Genomic DNA, 15,093 nt, shown 5'->3' on the forward strand with positions numbered 1-15,093 from the left:
AGAGAGGAGAGAGAGAGAGAGAGAGAGAGAGAGAGAGAGAGAGAGAGAGAGAGAGAGAGAGAGAGAGAGAGGGTTTGATTTGCAGATGGAAAAGAAGCTTTTTGAAACTATTCTATTCAACCATTACGGACATAATCTTTTACAGCCCTGGTAAAAAAGCAATGACAACAATAGAAACATGATTTCCTGTTGTTTAGTGTTAAGTCCCGGTATCGTGTTGGTGGTGGTGGTGGTGGACGATACCCATTTGTTTACATTTTGAAGAAGCGTGGTAAAGGAAAAAAGCAGGGAAGGAGCAAAGCATTGAGAACTAGATGGAGATGGACTGATGAAATACAGTAGGTAAACCACACTATAAGAATACATTATAAAAAAACATACTATGTATGGTAAACTGCATTCTGCAGGAGTCAGCGATTCATTTTACCCGGCATTTCACACAAAAACAGGATCCCAAGGGAGCAGGACAAGGTTAGGCACGTTCCAAGGGCACCTGGATTGTCTCCTGAATGTGTTTCATTTTTTTCTCTCTCCGGGGAGCGGGTGGGGAAACAACATTTATCCATGCGGAGGCCAGGAGAGACGAAACGAAAAGCATTTATTTATCCCACCAGTCAGGTCCAATTCTCTTTGATATGTGGGGGGGGGGGGGGGGGAGACTGACAATTTTGTTCTTCTTTTCGTCTTCCATTCTCAAATTCCAGTCAATGAAAAATCAATAAGTAATTTAAATGATGATGTTGGAAAGTAGGGTGCGTGATCATTGATCATTTTCTTGAGAGGGGGGGGGGGGGGGGGCTGGAGCAGTGAAGGGATACAGATACAGGACGTCTAAGACCCAGTTGTGCTGAATGGTTTTGGGTTTACTAGCTGCGACCAGCAGCTCTATAGGTCAGTCGGTCAGTTGGTTGGTCAACAAAAATGTCCCTGCCCCTCTAGCGGCCACAGGTTTCACCCTAGGAGGCTGAAATTTGGTATGGAGGTCAAGTGTGTGTGTGCTGTGTGTGTGTGAAGGTGTGAAGGTGTGTGTCTTCATGTTAATAGACCTCTCCTGCATTGTCATAATTTTGACAAATCTCTGGTACCTTTTTTCCACCTATAGCGAAAATGAATGGTGTTTTCCTTTCCCTTTTAACCTGTAATTCTGACTGTTAAACTGCATGTAGGGCGAGAGGTAAAATGACGTTGTACAGGAGGATTGTGTGTTTTGTTAACTAGTCTAATTTAAATAAAAATGTCTGACCTGGAATGCAATGCTAACGGTTCCTGATTATTTTTGGCTAGCAAGAAATCAGCCAAAATACGTCACCTGTGAGAACTCTATTGGCAATGTGAGGGGCCTATCGCAAAAAGGGTTGCAGCTATTACGAAGTTGCACTTCTTTCCCACTAGATCAAATCAATGTCATTCCATGTCATCGAGTAGAATGGGGGAATCGGACAACCTTAAAAGGGAAATTCCACCGCAAAACATTGAACTAATTTACCAGATTGAGGCATAACTGATTAATTCTCTCGATTCTGCGATTTCTGCTCAGAAACATCGGTCGCAGAAGGTGCTAATTTGGTAGAGCCAGACGTCATAATGACACTCTACCATCACTCAATTTACAAGAACTACAATAGGCGGATAATATGAATTTCCTGATACCTTGATTGTCTATCTCGATCAGCTTCTCCCTCTCTCTCTCTCTCTCTCTCTCTCTCGCAGAGTGACCAGAGACAGAGAGTAACCATAATTAAACGTGCAGCCCTTCCCCTCCTTGTGTGTGTTTGGTAGGAGGGGTAACTCTTTCTGCGTTGTTGGACGCTCGCCCCTTTTTCGCTTCAGTGTTGTTCTTTGTAGAGCAGAAAGCTGGAGCATGCTTTACAAAGCCCAGTAGTTTTAGGGTTATATCTCTGGCCTGACGATATGTACTCTGGCTGTTACGAAGGATCAGATTAAACCGAATATATATATTTATTTATTGATATATATTGCATAGTATTTGTATATCGTTTGATATCCCCTGTATATTCCTTGTACATATACACGGAATATCCCTTTAGCCCAGACCATAATAGTTCATTCTCCTATTGGACAGCGGTCCACCGGCGCCAGGGACCGGCCCCCGGAGCCAAGTTCAAAGTCACCGACACGACATGTCTGTACTTGCCCCGGCCCTGCCCAGGGATACGGCGACAGAAATGAGAGTGGCACTATTTGTTCACCGTGCGTATAAATACGGCGCAGGTGAATGTAGAAGCCCCTTAGCCCCTTACCTCCGTACCCTTCGTCCTTAGTATGTTACCGATAAGGTGAAGCCTCACCCACGATACAACGTGCGGTGAAGTATGGCCTGTTTGGCCTCAGAATAGAGCATCGAGACCGCGTGCGAATTAGTAACTGAATTGTCAGAGTTTGGCGCTATACCGTCGAGTGCGACATATTTCTATTGAGTCTTTAATAGTCTATTTGTGTATAGTGTATCGTGCGGTTATAATTCTATAGTGACCAGCATCTCCAACGCTTTCTCGTATTAGCTAGAGTTCTTATCCAGGCTGGGCCGACCGCATGGCGCTTTCACCCGAGGAGACCTAGGCGAGAACTGTATGGACATGTACACTGGATTAATCTACCCGACGACTACATAGCCTTTGCGGCTGGAATATATTTGCTTTGGTACTGTGATTTATGGAGCGGAGAACCAGCCAACGCTGCACGTGTTGGATTTACCCCGAGAGGAGTCAAGTCGAGTCGGCGCTCAGAGAGCCTGAGGCCGCCTAGCTTTCTTCACTGTAGAGCTACAGTCTACAAGAGAACCAAGCTGTATTCGTCTGTGGATCAAGAGACTACTGCACCGGCTTCTGTACCTGAAGTCTCCCTAGTCATCGTTGACCAGACGTCCTACTACCGACAGATCTTCTACCCCCTTGCTGGCTTACAACCAGTGGGAACCCCTTCCAGTATCTCCCGCTATTACTAGTGCACCATAGATATAATTCCCTAAGATTCAGGTTGTATAATTACCTCCTGCGTAACCAGAGAATGGACATTCGTTATTGATTTGCCTACGCATACTCCTTTGCCTTACAAGTGCATTCAAAGAATAATGTAAAGTATCCTATGTACCTTTTGCTCCATTAAATACTTGATTAATACCTTTGACTGGAACCGATTTCATTGTGGGAAGTGTTCATCATATTCATATATCGTGTACTGTATGGCCAGTAATTAAAGTACATAAAGCGGTAGTGGTTTAATGATACCATACTTATCAATACAGTCAGGGAATTGTACCCCTCAGTTACACTGGCTGTGAGCTCATTTTACTCTGTAGTAAAGCAACTTTCCTACAAATACCCAGAGTGGAATTTCCCTTTAAAATTGGAACCTGATTGTATGTGATTAAGCTACAATCCTGCAGATAGTGTGGGCAACACTCCCTGTACGAACACACATACTGTACTGTATCTGTGTGTGTGTGTGTGTGTGTGTGTGTGTGTGTGTGTGTGTGTGTGTGTGTGTGTGTGTGTGTGTGTGTGTGTGTGTGTGTGCGCGTGCGTGTGTGTGTGTGTGTGTGTGTGTGTGTGTGTGTGTGTGTATTAATCAGACAAGGTCATCTACAGTATAATTGGTTCCATGCACATTTATCTTTTAATGTGTGGGATCTCATCTAAAGCATCTAAAATATACATCTATATTTAATAGATAGTTTTTTTTCCCGCAACCAAATGACATAAATTCCATGGGACATTGAGGTAACGTGATTTCACAGGCCCCCCCAATTAACGTCTGGGCAAGTGAGTCCAGCTGACGCCTCGTATTTCTCGTAATAAGCGTAAAAGACAGGAATAAGCCCTATTATGTGCACAGCCTGAGTGTGTGGGTGTGGGGGGGGTGACACTATCAGCAGATGGACACATGGGGCCGGTTGTCTCTTATGTTTGGGGATTTCAAAAGCGGCTGTTCGTACAGCAGAATCTCTGACCTCCTCTCTAGAAGCGCAGTTCCAGGCTTCGCTCCTACTCCACAGGAGAAAGGGCCAAGCAAGAGCCTTCTGCTCCACGAGCTGCACAGCTGAGTCCTAGTATTGCTTCAAATGGACTGCATGCACATAATATGCATAATACATCAATAAATAAATCAAAGCCTGCGGCAAGAAAAACTATGTGTTTTGGAAATGGAACGGTTTAGCATTGATGTCTAATATGCCAAGTGGACAGATAGGATTAATCGACAGACACGGCATCCGGGTGCAACTGTGGCCTCGCTTATTGGAACATCAAATAAAAAGAAAATTATTTGTGGTTATGGTGAATTGCATCTCTGTCATAGGAATAAAATAAGTTAATTGCATGTGGGACCTTGAGTGGGTGACATTACCCTCCAATAAAAAACCTCTATTTAAAAGATCTAGACGACAAAAAATAAGGCTTAGAAGGATTCCCGGCATAATGAATTAACTCGTATTCGACAATAAGCGCACACGATAAATTCAATTAACAATCACTTTTTGAGGTCAAATAATCAGCTATGGTGAATTTCAGAGTATAGCTTTAATTACAGCCGTGGCAAAGAGAAAAGAAAATGACATAGTGCTGGACCACTTTTTAATAGCTAGGCTGATTTCCGACCGCGGGGGTCACAGAGGTCAATCCATCAATAGAAGGAAGCCGACAATAAAAAAGTCAGTTTATGTTCTTCCTTCAGCAGGTCATGATGAAGGTTATCTGGTGACGTGTGGAGGGTGAACACATCCATCCTGGCGTCGGAAACGCTCAGACATCTGTTGCGGTTCTCTCGCCCAGCCCATAATGACCAGCCCATAATGACCAGCCCATAATGACCAGCCCATAATGACCAGCCCATAAGGGCGTTCAATCAGTGGGCTCACTAACAGGGGACAGGGCGCTGGGGGGGGGGGGTTGGAGAATGTTGCCCAAAATCAAATAAATCGGTTTGTAAACAAAACAAGCAGTAATCCGAAGCTCAACGCGTGGCAAGTGACTCATTGATTTATCCCCTGCAGCACTCTGGGGAAATCACTTCTAAGGTCTAGGCCTAGGGCATTCAAATGAGATGGCCCCTGCTGTATCTGCCCCAACCCCCCCCCCCCCCCTCCAACATACGCACCACCCCTCTCTCACACCACATCCACTCAAATGGGTCTTTGGTTTTAACAAAAGGAGACACCAAAGACAGATATTTAATTAGGTTTGTTCTCTCTGTACTCACTCTCTCTCTCGCTCTCTGAAGATCTTGGGGGAAAGTATGGGGGAATAACTACATCCACTTGTAAAGGGATTTTCTGGTTGGTCTGCCTCCTGACGACACATACTCCTGTGCTCTGAGCAGCGTCGCTGTCCGTGGTGCTGAATGGTAATCAGTAGGAGCTCCATCAGAGAGGATTTACTCCCAGCGTCCACAGAGTTCCACCTCTCATCCTGCAGCTGGCCGGAGCAGAGCTTGTCTGGTGCTGCGAGGGCCTGTGATAGATGGCTGCTCTGACTAGAGCACTTCTTACATTTGGCTAACTGCACTCATTACAGTATGCTTTTCTCACCCAGATGGACTTAAAAAATGGCCCAGCCATCCATCTGTTCCTGTGTTTGTGCAATGATAGTGGGTGCATGATCTTCCCTTTCCTCTGAGCCAAATCTGTATTTGTTTGAACTGCAGTTGTCTTGGTTACTGTTGTCATACCAACCTCTACACACCCCCTCCATTACCCCCCCCCCCCCCCCCCCTTCAGTCTTTTGAAGTGGGGTTCCAATGCAGAGCATTTTCGGCCAATCAGAGCGATGGTTTTAAAAACACCAGCCAGTCATAGTTCGTTTAACATACTGTTATGTGTTGTGTTGGTATGTAGTGTTTGAATGCAAGGAGGAGGGACCAATGTGGGAAGAGAGAGAGACAGAGAGAGAGCGAGAGGGAGGGAGGGAGAGACAGAGAGCGGGGGTGGGAGGGAGAGAGTGTGTGAGAGAGAGAGAGAGAGAGAGAGAGAGAGAGAGAGAGAGAGAGAGAGAGAGAGAGAGAGAGAGAGAGAGAGAGAGCGCGAGCGAGCAGGCAGGGTGAATTGAAAGCCAATGCAAATGGTAATGGGACATCATGGGAGTGTGAGGTGACTAGACAGCCATTAGAGGAGTGTAGGGATGTCTCGATGTTCACAAGCAAATACCTCACTCACTTATGCAAACCATATGCAAACATGCAGAGCGATGCAGCCATACGGGTGGTATATAGAACATTTCTCTGGAGACATAGCCCTATTTAAGGACCAGCTGGTGTTTCTTTAAAATACACAATAAATAGTGGACAGCTTATTATCCTAATTATGACATAACAGAGATGTGTAAAACCTAATGACGTATACGTAGAAGCATGGACAAAAATAAGTCCAGTATAAGTCAGCAATTATGAAGGATATGCAGTTTTAACTTCGACTAATGATAACATATCATGCCACGGCGATTCTTGCAAACCGACGTAGCAACAAAAACAGGACATTTCAGGTTCTGCAAATGGAAGTCGTTTGTAATACCACAGTTGTGCAGTTTATTGTTAGTTAGTAGAGAGTGCTATACTCACCATGCTATCGTAATGGATCAGTTCCAGCTCGTAATCCGGCAGTATATCGGTCCTCTTGTTCACCAGGTCGAGGGCCATCTGAGCGGAAGGGAGACATGCTTGCCCGCCGGGCCAGCCGCCGCTCATGGGGAAGAGGGCTCCGATGTAGAGCTTCTTCTTGCCTAGAGCCGGGCAGGACCAACATAGGAGTAAAGTCAGCGAGGCGAGGATGAAAGGACGGCTGAGGACGGGACGGCGGCTCCCTCGCAGATTCAGGCCGGATAATGCAGCCATAATGGAAGTTGGGGGACTCGGAAGTATGAAGTATCAAACGGGATGACTCGCGGGTTCTGCTCCTCCGATACAGTTCAACTTTCTGTCGCTGTGCAACAAAAAAAAGTGAGTCACGCCGAAATTGATTTCGATGAGCTACAGATCAAGTCATCGGAGATAAGAGCGTTGAAGAAAATACTGATTTGCTGAAGCCAAGGGTCAACTTTGCTTACCTCCGACCCTTTGAAAAACACACTCAAATTTCAAACATAATTATTGACTCTCCTTATTATTAGGCTTTTCTTTCCTGCCCTGCCAAATCATAGTAGCCTAGTACTCTGTTTAACCTAACAACACGTGTTGAATAGGACTCTGTGTACATCTGAGCACCAAGGGGAAAACAATCGCGAAATCGAGCGAGTTTGGATTTTAATTTGAAAGTGGAAAATCCGTTTGCAGTTCCTACACGTTTAACCCGATCAATAAACGGGTGAGAAGTTGTTAAGAAACAAAAAGGAGACAAGATAAGCTCGTCAATTACCAATGAATGCAGGCTGGAGTTGGTGAATTGAACATAACAGTTCAATTAAAAGCAAACGGTTCCACTGGGTGCTTTTAGTCGAATTTGCAATTAGATAAGTTCTTTATCTGCACCCAATTTACGCTGTCCAAGGTGCTGAACTCAAACGCATGGCTATTCACAGCATATACTACGTGTAAATTCCAATAACATTAGACTCGCAGTCAATCTAAAAAAAAGAATTGTTTATATGAGAAGAGAAGATAAATAACAGCCATCACTCTCCCCTTCTCAAGCATTGCAACTAAGTTAGAGGATCAGAAATATCTCTAGGCTATACAGCCAACAGGCGAGATAACAGTCCGATATCGATCTGGTGATTTATAATATGTGTCCTTCCCTATTCATTCCCCTACATACTCACGGCTCTGTTCGGAGACGCTGCGCTATACCCAACCAAAAGGGAAAAAGAAAACCCTAAACATGCACATTACATGTTCTTTTCGGATGACCGCAAAACACAAGCGCGCCACTGTTGTCTATTTTGCATGTTCCTCGTGTGCCAGGCTAATGAGGCTCGATTTCAACACGACATGGATGATGGAATACAAAGACAAAATAAGGCAGGTAGGCAGGTAGGGAGGAGCAGAAGAAGAATCGCCTTGGCGTTGCTGTAAATCCGTTCAAAAAAAGTGAACAAAATACATCATGTAGGAAAGCGATATTAGCCTCTCGGCTCTGTGCATTATACTGTATTTTCGTTGACTGCAGCAGAGTGTGTGTGAGAGAAATCGACTGTGCCAGGTTTAGAGGGAGAGCGAGAGCGAGAGAGAGAGAGAGAGAGGGAGAGGGAGGGAGAGTGGGAGAAGGTGGAGGGAGGGAGCTCTATCCTTCTCCGTTTCACAAACCACTTTGAATTTGCAATCCCTTAACACAGCCTCGCTCGTTTATCATCACTCCGCCTTCTCTACTCCTCAGCCAACTACACACAGACAGCCTGTTTCTCCAACCTTGAACAACAAGCCTTTTTCCCCCAATCCACCCCACCATCCCCTCCCCGCTTTGCTGCTTCGTCTCATCTCTCTCACACAACATGAAAAAAATATCTATTATTTATAAATTATAAGTAATTATCAAAGTAGATCAACGGATTCCGTCCAACCTCCTCCATTCTTAACGTCTCTCTATTTTAATAACTGGATAATTTTCCTTCAAACTAGCTTGCCCCTTTTTTCTCTTATGACACTAATCTGTTGTATTTGTTTTGATCCAGCCTGTATTTTCCCGCGCAATTTACCAATATCTTTTAATTTCGCCAAAGACATTTGCCAAATCCATAATGAATCATGCTTTGCTTCCGACCCGACCCACCCACATACATCCTACATGTACGTTTCATAATTAGCCTACTCTCTTCGTTTGCCTCCATCTTCCAAGAATACCACCACCAGTGTGTGTGTGCTATGTGTCCATGTGAATGTACTGCATGTGTGGGAATTTGTGCTGTGAGCGTGTCTTTTTTTGCACATGGAAATGTGTGTGTGTGTGTGTGTGTGACGTGTGATGTGTGTGTGTGTGTGTGTGTGTGTAGGTGTGTGTAGGTGTGTGTATGTATGTATATCATATATGTATGTATGTGTGTGCATGCACTGTATGTGTATGTGAAATGCCTGTCTGTGTGTTAGCATGTCCGTGTGTGTGATAGTATCCATATGTGTGTGTGTATATGAATATATGTATTCGACTGTGTGTGAGTGTGATACGTGTCCTTTTGTGCATGTGTGTGTGTCTGTGTGCGCATATGTATATGAATATGTATAAAGAAAGGAATATCGCCTGGTCTTGTGCCAGACATGGAGATCCTTTGCATATTTTAGACGAATCAGAAATGTATGTACTTCAGCTGTCAGAAAAGCCAATTCGGTTATTATTTAGACCTACAGTAATTACTATAGCTTATACTCAAACCCAGCAGACATTTGGGAGGCTGTAAACTCAAACAAAATCAAAACCACTAATTCCCTATACCCACACGTATAAATGTCGATGACTGTAAATTTGCCTAGCCTTTTACAAACATTTAGCAGATGCTGGACATCTATTTTAGAAGGATTACTCAGGGCCCCTTGTTAATGATGATGAGTGTGCCATGCTTCTCAGTTCACCTTTCATCCCTGCTCTCCTAATGATGTACTTGAAGCATTGCAAGCCATTGATACCAGGAGTTCAACTGGAGAGAATCAATTGGATTCTTATTTTCTAAAACTGTCCGCCCCAATTATCACTGAGCAATTACATTACAATTATAGTTCATCTTTCCATATCAACGGGCAGATGTCCTAATGTTTGGAAAACTGCCCATTATGATTCCTTTACATAAAGGAGGTGATGAAGTTGATTTAAATAATTACCGCCCAATCTCAAAATTACCCTGTTTATAGTCCTGGAATCTTTAGTAAACAATCAGCTATCAACAAATCTTTTCTTTCAGGTCACTCAGATTTAGAGCTAATCACAGCACCATTTCAGCTATTACATTCATTACAAATTATATAATCTGCATTAGATAGGAAGAAACAATGTGTTGCCCTTTTTGTAGATCTATCTAAAAGCATTTGATACAGTTGATCATCCCTTGCTCTCTTACAAAGATGATCTAATATTGGTTTGGATAGAAAGGCAGGTGATTGGTTTCAGAATTGTTTGTTTGTGAAGGCGACAGTGTGTGAAGTCGGGAAATGCCCAGTCTGAATTTTTGTTGATAACAAAAGGTGTGCCACAAGGTTACATTTTGGGTCCCGCCCTCTTCACCATTTGTATCAATGACATAATCTCTTCTCACTAGTGTGTATTGTATTCATGCCGTTTACTAGAGTTTAGTGGCTGGCATTGTGAGTGAGTGGTGAGTGTGTGGTTCTAGCACTGATAAAAAATATCTTGGCATTTGGCTCAATGATACATTTACATTTAAATATCATAGACAACCTTGTCAGCAAGCTACAACAGAAAATTGGCTTCTTGTACAGAAACAGAACCAGCTTTCCTTTGATTAGTAGGAAAATAATTGTTGAAGCAGTTTTCTTCTCAGTTTTAGACTATGGTGGTGTAATTTATAGACATGCCGATGCTTCCATTCTTAAACCACTTGACTTCTAAGACACTTGATGTCTAGACTTGACTATCACTCTGCCCTCATTGTTAGAATCTGGTGGTGTAGGGCGTGGGGAAGTGTGGACCCAAACGCGGGATAGAGGCGAGCAGAGAAAGTAGGCGAGAGTCGACGGGGTGTGGAACAAAAGGGCTTTACTTAGAAAGGCAGCAAACAAGGGTACACGAAACTAAACTGAGGAAGCTAGAAAACAAAAGAAACTAAACACAGCTTGGCTGGAAAAGGTGCACGGTGCAAAACGCTACACGGTGAGGAAAACAGGAGATACAGGATACCGGGAGCTTCACGAAATACAGAATACAGGGAGCTTCACGAAATACAGGATACAGGGAGCTTCACGAGAAACAGAGTTCAATTCCGCGAACTGCAGGAACTGTACACTACAGGATACAGGGAGCTTCACAAATGATAAACAGAGTAGCACAACAGGATAACAGGGACCAGGGTAGACGTGGAGCTTCACGCAGACAAGGTAAACAGAACAATGACGCAACAAGGAAGTCAGGAAGACGCAGGCAGATATACAGATACTGATTACAATAGGCCACAGCTGGGGAGACACAGACAGACTAGAATACATGACTGGACCGAATACAAATACACAAACACTAGACTAGACAACGGGACACAGCAGATACAAGAATGCAAGGAATGACAACATGACAGAAAGTACATTAATAACTAGGGACAGATAGACAAGGAAATGGGTGAACATGAACAGAGGTAATAGCAAGTCAAGTCAAGTCAAGAGTTTTAATTGTCACGGCATACAGGTATACAATGAAATGCGGCTGGTCTTGCCCGCGACGATGTGCAATACAGTGGTACAACATATAATAGAATCCAATAAAAATACAGTGGTACAACATATAATAGAATCCAATAAAAACGACAGTGCAATAAACAGGTAACATGGTGTGACATCTCGGTATCTGTACATAGTATTTACAGAGCATATAGGACATGCTAGGTAGCTTTAGTAGTGCAATACACTGTTCCTGTTGTTATACTAATTTAAAGTGGCCTTTCCTCTTGGCCATAAGTGTGCGTGTGTGCGGCATGAGTGTTAAAGTGGCTGCTAGTGTGTGAGCGTGCTCAGCGTGCGTGTCGTGTGTGTGCTTGTGTGTGCTTGTGTGTGGATAGTTCAGTTTCTGTGGCTCTCAATGTTCATTGTTCAAGGCTCTGATGGCCTGGGGGAAGAAGCTGAGCCTAAGCCTCTCCGTCCTAGTAGCTGGGGTTCGCAGGCGTCTGCCTGACCTCAGCAGCTGGAACAGGCTGTTATTGGGGTGGTGGGGGTCTTTCATTATTCTGCAGGCTCTGGATTTGCACCTCTTGTTGTATAGAACCTGCAGGGTAGGTAGCGCAATACCCGTGGTACGCTCGGCTGAGCGCACCACTCTCTGTAGGGCCTTCTTGTCCTGTGCCGTGCTGTTTCCATACCAGGCAGTGATGTTTCCGGTCAAGATGCTCTCTACAGCTCCTGAGTAGAAGGACTGGAGTATCTTCCCCGATACTCTGAACTTCCTTAACTGTCTCAGGTGGTAGAGGCGCTGCTTCGCTTTCTTTACTACTGTGTCTATGTGTGTTGACCATGTCAGATCCTCTGAGATGTGGACCCCCAGGTACTTGAAGCTGCTCACCCTGTCCACGGTAGCCCCGTTAATCATCAGTGGTGTGTGTGTCTCCTGCTGTCCTCTCCTATAATCCACGATCAGCTCCTTGGTTTTACCAATGTTCAGGAGCAGGCTGTTGTCCTGGCACCAACGTTCCAGTACCTCAACCTCCTCCCGGTAGGCCTACCTAGCAGAGGTAATAGCAGCGATTGTCCACTAGATGGCAGCAGAGGACAGTCTATGAACTGGACACGATTGTTCATGAGTCCAGGAACACTGTTCATGAACGGGACATGACTGTTCATGAGTCCAGAGAGAGGCAGATACCACACTCATATTCATTACTGGTGACAGGTATGATACTCACAATTGCCTCATGTATGATACGATTGGTTGGTCTTCTCTTGCAGAGAGGTGCATTAATCATTCATTATTCTTTTAATATACAAAGTCCATATTGATAAGCTACCGCCGTACATCACAATGTTGCTGGACTGGAACTGTGGACCATATCTGACTCGCTCAAATGACTGGCTTGTGTTTAAGGTTCCTCCAGCTTTGAGCTTGGAAGGTCTGCCTTCTCTGTTGATGCTCCTCACTCATCAGATATCCTTCGACTCAGTACTCTTCCAAACTACTGTAGTAATATGCACAGTTCAAAACCATGATCACTAACCGCTGTGTATCAGTCTGGAACTGTTATGCCAGATTCTCTTTGTATCTTGTATTTGAGGTGATTTATCCTGTTTTAAGCTTATCTTGTATTTTAGGTGATTTACCCTGTTTTAAGCGTTGTTTTTATCTTGTATTTTAGGTGATTTCCCGTTTTAAGCGTATTAGGGCTGTCTTAAATACTTCGAAGCTTTGTTCGATGGGCATGGGATTCGAATGGAAAAATAAAAGTTGAATATATTAAAAAAAGAGAAAAAAGAAGAAAAAAAATGTTTTACCTGCTAAATCAACTCTGCCTCTCTTTGTTAACTGCAACAAGCAATGCCGTTTGTTATTTAAGATGAGGTTTGACTCGGCACTGAGATTTGACTTGGCACTGAGACTGAGATTTGTGTTCATTGTGCTGCTTTTATAAAGCCTCAAATGACGGCTTATAATATTTCATGAAAGCAAAGTGTTTCGTTTGTCTAAGATTTAAAAAGGTTTAAACTTTACAGCACTGACAATTCTCTATAGTCTTTTTTATAGTGTCCCGACCCCGTCCCGATGTCTTAATAAAAAATTAAGTCGAATTCTGCCTTTGTCTCTATTAACTACATATAAATATTTATATAATTGTTTGCTTTATAGACGAAGGTTGCAACATAATTATGTAATGTAATGTTGTTGGCTGTGTAACGGAGAGCAGCCGCCCAGGCAGCGCAGCTCCCGACTCATTATTAATTTAATTAATTAATCAATCCAATCCACTTTATTTATAGAGCACATTTAAAAACAACAAAGTGGAACAAAGTGCTGTACAAGTCCCACAACATTAATTTTAAATTTTAAATTTTCTTTTAAAAATATATAAAAAATTCGAAGGTCAGCCCTAGTATGTATCTATGTATAATATGTATGTATGTGTGTGCATGCACTGTATGTGTATGTGAAATGCCTGTCTGTGTGTGAGCATGTCCTTGTGTGTGATAGTATCCATATGTGTGTGTGTGTGTGTGTGTGTGTGTGTGTGTGTGTGTGTGTGTATGTATGTCACTGAGAGCTGAGTGAGTCTTTAATAATGTATCAGCACAATGATGGCCCTTTCTCACCTTCTCTCTCTCTCTCTCTCTTTCTCATTTCCAGGAGACTGGACACTCTTTACTGGTTCAGTCATTGTTGTTGTGGTGGTGTGCTGCCTAGTGTGATGTCTATCTATTTCAATTGCTTTAACCCCGTTTTCACCCTCCCTTCTTTCTCTTTCGAGGCACAAGTGCTCCACTTGACTCCCCGTTTTCTCTCTGGTGGCTTGATGTGTATCGCTCTCTCTCTCCATCTCTGTGAATCCCATCTATCTGTTTCCCTATCTCTAGGATTATCCATGCCTCCGTGTTGCTTGAAGAGGGAGAGAGAGATAGGAGGGGGGGCATGTGTCTGTGTCGCACATCTGCTTCTTACATCCGTCAGCTCCAGTTCAACAAGCCCCACTGCTGTCGCCGAATAGGAGACAGAGCAGCACGCCGACAAGTAACTAACATCAGATCGCATGTGGACTGGCATACTATTAATTAGTTTCAAGTTTCAAGTTTCTTTAATAGTTGTCATACAGAAGTACAGAATACTTTCATACAAAATGCTTCTTACTGTTACGCTCCAGAGACTGTGCTAGACAAGATAGTATCAAATAACATAATATAGCATGTAATTTAGAAGAAGAAAATGAGGTCACAGTGTTCGGTATAGACATATGTACAATGTTCTGAGTTACCATATAATATACAATACTATGCAGTGTACTAATGTACAGTACTATCTAGTGCAAAGCAGAAATGGGATGAGGTACAATTTAGGTACAATTTACAGTAAGGTGTACGAGTTGTAGTGCAATCCTTCATCAATAAATATAAAGTGTGGGGAGTGGGTGCTACAGTGTGTTTGTTTAAAGTGGGTGTGTGCTATAAAGTGTGTGGAGTGGGTGCTACAGTGTGTTTGTTTAAAGTGAGTGTGTGCGTGTGGATGTGTGTGCTATGTGCGTTTGGTGGTTGTTGTTGTGTAGTGTTCATTCATTGTTCGTTTAGCAGCCTGATGGCCTGGGGATAGAAGCTTCTTCTGAGTCTTTCTGTGCTCGCCTTGAGACTCCGGTATCGCTTGCCTGACCGCAGCAGTTCAAAGAGGCAGTTGTTCGGGTGACTGGAGTCTTTAATGATTCTCTTAGCCTTGCCCTTGCAACGCTTGTTGTAAATGTTCTGGAGGGTGGGGAGCCCCCCTCCAATTGTGCGTTCGGCTGAACGTGTCACTCTTTGTAGTCTGCTTCGGTC

General features: G+C 43.6%; 1 protein-coding gene across 1 annotated transcript in view; it reads right to left on the reverse strand.

Moving 5' to 3' along the window:
- The window catches only part of gabbr1b (gamma-aminobutyric acid (GABA) B receptor, 1b), a gene marked incomplete at both ends in the record, with an annotated part of 304,126 nt that overhangs the window by 105,444 nt on the left and 183,589 nt on the right, over positions 1-15,093 (reverse strand). The window contains 1 exon segment of the mRNA XM_084311948.1: positions 6,571-6,731. Within this exon segment, the coding sequence (XP_084168074.1) occupies positions 6,571-6,731 (161 nt within the window).

This window comes from Notolepis coatsorum (assembly GCF_963971535.1).
Source record: "Notolepis coatsorum genome assembly, chromosome: 4".
Taxonomy (NCBI): Eukaryota; Metazoa; Chordata; class Actinopteri; order Aulopiformes; family Paralepididae; genus Notolepis; species Notolepis coatsorum.